We start from the raw sequence: 6000 nt of genomic DNA, 5'->3' as shown, positions 1-6000 counted from the left end.
AAAAAAAAAAAAAAAAAAAGAAAAAAGAAAAAAGAAACCCACAGAAAAGTGGTTTCAAAGCCCAAACTTGGTGCTTTTAAGCGCTCTTGCGGTGGCGCATCCGCTGAGCCTGGGCTGCCGAGCGCCCCGAGAGCGGCGGCTCCGTGCTCGGCGCACCGAGAGCGGCAGCGGCGAGCCCCGGTGCGGCGGCATTTCCGCGGGGGCCGGAGGGGACCGGAGAGTGCCGGGGCCGTCGGGGCCCGTCGGGGCGGGCGGAGCGGAGCCGCCGCCGGTCTTTGTTGACAGTCCATGAAACAACTCGAGTTTTGCATGACTTCACAGCGGGGCGCCTGACGTCAGGCGATCACGTGGAGCCGCCTCCGAGTATATCTTTAACGGGAAAGTAATCTATCAGGCAGTCGGGACCGCCGCGCTGCCAAAGTGGCGAGCGAGGCCCCGCGACCCCCGGCCTCCTGCCCCCGCCCCGCCCGGCCGCCGGCAGCTCCGTCCCCTCCCTCCGCCGAGGGGGGGAAAAAACAGCGGCCAAAAAAAAACCGGACGAGAGGAAGAAAGAGGGAAGAGGAAAAAAAAAAAACCAAAAAAACCAAACAACCAAGCCGGCGCGGAGGGCGGCGGAGCGGTGCGCGGCGCGGCCGCGGAGCGGAGCGGTGGAGCGGCGGCGGCCCGCGGAGCGGCCCCATGCGCGGCGCCCCCGGGCGCGCATCGCGGCGGGCGGGATCCGGCGGCGCCGCCTGAGCCCCGATGCCCGGCGGCGGGAGGTGACCGGGCGGCCAGGGCAGCCCCGCGGACGGGAGAGCAGCGGGCGCGGCCGCCCCATGCCCCGCGGGGACGGCGCCGCGGGGCGCAGCCGCTCCGCTCGGGTGTAGCCCCCGGGGCCGGTCGCAGGAGCGGCGGGAGCGGGGCGCGGGGGGAGCCCGGTGCGGGCGGGAGGCCCCTCCGCCGCCGCCGCCTCGCCCCGTCCGCCGAGCGGGGATGACCCTTTCGGGCGGTGGCAGCGCCAGCGACATGTCCGGCCCCGCCGTCCCGGCGGCCGAGGATGTGGATATCGACGTGGTGGGCGAGGGCGACGACGGGCCGGGCAAGGACAGCGAGGGCGAGGCCGGCAGCCCCGCCGCCCTGCCGCGCCTGCCGCTGGACGAGGCGGCGGAGCTGGCGCTGCCCGCGGAGGCGGGCGCGGAGAGCGGCAGCAGCGGCAGCGGGAGCCCGGCCGGGACGGCCCCCGGCGGAGCGGCTGAGGGCGGCAAGGGGGGCGGCGAGGAGGGGGCGAGCGGCGGCGGCGGCGGTGGCGGCGGCGGGGCAGCGGGGCAGAGCAAGCCCAAGAGCAGCCTGGTGAAGCCGCCCTACTCGTACATCGCCCTCATCACCATGGCCATCCTGCAGAGCCCGCAGAAGAAGCTGACGCTCAGCGGCATCTGCGAGTTCATCAGCAACCGCTTCCCCTACTACCGGGAGAAGTTCCCCGCCTGGCAGAACAGCATCCGCCACAACCTCTCCCTCAACGACTGCTTCGTCAAAATCCCCCGGGAGCCCGGCAACCCGGGCAAGGGCAACTACTGGACGCTGGACCCGCAGTCCGAGGACATGTTCGACAACGGCAGCTTCCTCCGCCGCAGGAAGCGCTTCAAGCGGCACCAGCAGGAGCACCTGCGGGACCAGACGGCGCTGATGATGCAGGGCTTCGGCGCCTACGGCCTGGCCGGACCCTACGGCCGCCCCTACGGGCTGCACCCCGGCGCCTACACGCACCCCGCGGCGGCCGCGGCCGCGCTGCAGTACCCGTACATCCCCCCGGTGGGGCCCATGCTGCCGCCCGCCGTGCCGCTGCTGCCGTCCAGCGAGCTCAGCCGCAAAGCCTTCAACTCCCAGCTCAGCCCCAGCCTCCAGCTGCAGCTCAACAGCCTGGGCGCCGCCGGCTCCATCGTCAAGTCGGAGCCCAGCAGCCGCCCGTCCTTCAGCATCGAGAACATCATCGGCGTCCCTGCCGCCAGCTCGGCCGCCAGCGCACAGACTTTCCTGCGGCCGCCGGTCACCGTGCAGTCGGCCCTCATGGCCCACCAGCCGCTGGCGCTGGCCAGGACCACCGCGGCCATCGCCCCCATCCTCAGCGTGCCTACCAACATCATCGCGGGCCAGTTCCTGCAGCCCGCAGCCCCCGCCGCCGCCGTGCAGGCCAAGTGGCCGGCGCAGTAGCCCCGGGCGGTCGCCCCGGGCAGCGCCCCCGGGAGCTCCGGCCGCCCCCTCGGGGCTCCGCGGCCGCCCGGGCTCGGAGCAGCAGCGGGCACCGGCCGCCGCCACCGCCGCTTGTACATATTTGTATCAAAAATCACTGACGTTGCTTTCGGGGTTTTTATTTTTCTAAAGAGGCGAAAATGACGGTCGCGATTAGGAGCTGCGAACTTTCACTTTTTTTGAAGGTTCCGTCGCTCCGAGCGGTTTTATCTGAAATAAACGAACAAACGAGGGAAAAAAATTGTATAAAAAAGAAATAAGCGGGGGAAATTTTAAATATTAAACGAACGAGCAGAAAAAAAAAAAAAAGAAGAAGAGAATTTTGGAGAGAGGAAAAAAAAAGGAGGAAAAACGCTGTCATTCTATTATAGAAGTCTGTTTATATATGAATGAATATATGTATTCTAAATGTTATCCCTTCGTGTTGTACACAACTTTGTAAATAAATTTTTAAAATGCTCTGCCCGTCTCTGTGTGAGCGGTGTCTTTGTGACTCCCACCCGCAGGACGGGCTGCGCGGCCGCGGAGGCTGGGGAAGGGCTCGGGGCGCGGCCGCGGAGCTCCGGTTCTCCGGTAGCGCGGAGCTTTGGGTTCGGGATGCGCTCGGCCCCGCTCGTTCGCGGAGCTGCCGCCGCGGCGGTGCCGGTATCACCCCGATTCCTTCCAAATCCCACCTTCCCCGGCAGATCCGAGACTCCCGCGAGCGTGCCGTGATGTTTCCCTAAATATATTAATTTTTCTCGGCCTGACTTCCACACTACATCCCGGCGCTGCGGCATTCCCGGCCGGAATAGGTACGCTTTGGGTCTGCGGTCGGTGATAATTATAGGAGAAATTATTTTAAATAAAACACGTTGGGTCGATTTAATCCATGTTTACTATTTATTTTAGAGGAGAAAAATATATATGTATCTATTCAGGCCGTGGCCGTGCGGTGTCCAAACGCGGATCTTTCATTTAGATCAGGGAAATAATCAGGTTTAAAGCAGCGGTTCTTCCCGCGGGAAGGGATCGGCCTTTCCCAGTTAATTCCCAATAACTCAGCTTTAATGGCAGCTGCCAAAATTTAAAATAATATACATATATATATGTATTTTCGAGGCTAAAATAAAGAGACAGTCAAAATGGGGGAAAAATTAATATGTAGCGTTATAATATTTAAAGAGGCGCGTCGGGGAGTTGAGCCTGGTGAGATCTCGGTGTCTCCTGTGCACTGACAGTGTTCGGTGCTTTATTATCTCCCTCTTCCAAACTTAAATTTTTGCCACCTTGGAAAACCGTCGTGGATTTTTGCTCAAATAATTCGTTGTCTTTGTTAGGAAAATCGGCGGCGTAAAATGCAGGCGGGATGCGGGATGCGGCAGGCTCGGCTGCGGGAGGAGCTGAACCAGGCGCTTATTTCCCCTCCGACAACCCTCTGGCAGCCGTGGATTTAAAATAAATATATAAATAAAAATGTCCTTGCTTTCCTGGTAAGCAGTAAATATTATTTCTTCCTAAGTAAATATTTATACCTCCGCATACACAGACTAAAATAAACCCGAGCAGCCCCGGTGATGAGATCGTTTGAACTTTATAAATAAGGACTCGCTAATCATCTGCCGGGGACAGGGAGAACCTGGAGGGAGCGGGGACACGCGGGGCCCTCCACGGGCACCCACGGCCCCGCGGAACCCCGCGGGGCGGAATGTGGCGGTGCGTGGCGGTGTCGGAGGAACGAGTTGTTTCACAGTTGTGTCTGGCTAATCGGTTTTACACAAACAGCAAATGGTGGGTGATTCGTGCGATCGGGGGGGTTGCTATATTTAGTCGATCCCCTGGGAAAAAAGAAAGGAGCCTCTGCCCGGAGTCGCTGCGAGGCTCAAGAAGCTGCTGATCCAGGGCTTCCAGAGGACACCGGATAACAGGGGCTCATTCCATTCCCCAGCCTTTGTTACTTATAAAATTACTCGCTCATATTTCCCCACATAGCAGCAATGCCTCGGCTCGGCATCTGCGCGCCGGCGGCGGCGGCACCGGCAACTTTCCTGCCTGCTGCCTCCCTCCGGGAACCGCTTCTCCCTCCGTAACCTCCGGCCTCTCTTTCTTTCCCCCGCTTTCCCCTCCATCGCCGAGGACAGCGGCCCGCAGGAGAAGCCTTTCCCGGGGAAGGGGCGGCGGCGGCGGCTCCCGGGGCCGGGCAGCACCGGGAAGGAGCAGGGGTCGGGAAGAACCGCGGGATGAGCCCCCCATCCTGCGGCCAGCTCCCCGCGGGAGCCGCCGGCTGCGGGGTTCGGCGGGGCCGTGAGCGGCAGCGGGGCCGTGCGGGCAGGTGGGGGCTCCCGGTGGCCGCGGGGCTGCAGTGGCGCACCGGGGCCTGCGGGGGGCGCGGCAGCTCCCGCTGCACCCGCGGGGAACGGGCGCGCCCCCCCGGGGCAGAGAGCACCCCCAGGACCCGAAGCATCCCCGCAGCACCCGGATCCGGGAACACCCTCGGAGCATCCGCGGGGATCGGGATCACCCTCACGGCTCGCGGGGTCGGGAGCACCTCCGGGGCCGGGAACACCCTCGGAGCCGGGAGCAACCCCGGAGCTGGCAGTCCCCCGGGAATTCGGGAGCAATTCGGGGAATCGGGAGCACCCCCGAGCCCGCAGCCCCCCGGGACGACACCGACCCGGGCGCGCTCTTGCAGCGAGCGGCACGACGGGGCGGTTCGGGCGGGTCCCGCAAAGCTACCGGTGGGGATCGGGGGTCCAGGGGGTGTCAAATTCGGTCCCCAAATAGGGGAGAGTTTGCAGCCCGGCCGGGGACAGACGAGAGCTGCACATCCCGGCGAAGTTCCCTCAGTTAAGGGCCGCAGCCAGACAACAGAAACTCTTTCCCTTGTTCTTTCCCTTGTTCTTTCCCTTGTTTTCCCTTCTACAAACTTGTCCGCCGCATATGGCAAAACTTGACACGGCCGGTGACAGATGCCCATTAGTACAAGTCGTGTCACGTCGGTCCCTGGGGTGTGTTGGAAGTAACTAGATCCGAAACACCGGGAAAATGACCCTCCGGCAGCCCCGAGAGTTTACCCAGAACCAGCACCCCCTGCACCCTCCCCGACCCCGCTCCTTATTTATTCCAATTTAGTGCCCCGCCGCTCTCTCCGCCGCGGAAAGGAATTTATAATAGGATCTGGCGATAGGATCTGGCCCTAATCCTCTAAACCATCAGGCTGGTTGAAAAAGGGACGAGATGGGGCTCATCAGGGCCATTTCCTCGGCTGATGCGGGGCTCCCGGGGAACCCTCTCGTTTTTGTTGCGCGGCTGCGGGAGTTGCGCCCCCTTTTCCCCCCCTCTCCGCGCTACCGGCTCCTATTTATAGCATCACTGGTCTCTCCCGGGCACAGAGCGGGGCTGAAAGTTTCGGGCTAATGGGTGTTGAAAGGCTGCGGCCAGCGTTGGAAAAGGCAGGAAAAGATCTTTGATCTTTTGCGGTTATTTATAAACGCGTATTTATCGCGCGTGTGTTTTTATCTCAGTAAGCAGTTCGGGATATCCCCTCCGCTTGCCTCCAGCAGTGTCCCCAAAGGGGGATAGCGATCGGAGACCCCGCTCAGGGCTGCGGGAGGACAGAACTGAGGCCGGGTTTAGCGGAGGGGACAGCGCCGGGAGCGCTCCGGGGGGCCGAGGAGCGATGTCCAGCCGAGACATTTCCTTCTTGGTGGCCGTAGGAAATCATCCACCGGCGACATCAGTCCCCTTTGGGACACGGGCAGCGCTTGAGGACTGCTCCGGCTTCCTCGGGGG

The 6000-nt window shown here is 62.6% G+C and overlaps 1 protein-coding gene across 1 annotated transcript; it reads left to right on the top strand.

Annotated features, from left to right (window-relative positions):
* Positions 1–972: 972 nt before the first annotated feature.
* FOXD3 (forkhead box D3) lies at positions 973–2190 on the top strand. The gene has a single exon (XM_014870682.2). The coding sequence runs from the start codon at positions 973–975 to the stop codon at positions 2188–2190; it is 1218 nt and encodes a 405-aa protein (XP_014726168.2).
* Positions 2191–6000: the final 3810 nt, after the last annotated feature.

The sequence above is a fragment of the Sturnus vulgaris genome, chromosome 9 (genome assembly GCF_052056855.1).
Source record: "Sturnus vulgaris isolate bStuVul1 chromosome 9, bStuVul1.hap1, whole genome shotgun sequence".
In the NCBI taxonomy this organism is placed as follows: Eukaryota; Metazoa; Chordata; class Aves; order Passeriformes; family Sturnidae; genus Sturnus; species Sturnus vulgaris.
Note: the sequence above shows the minus strand (reverse complement) of the source record. Positions and strands in the feature narration are given on the sequence as shown.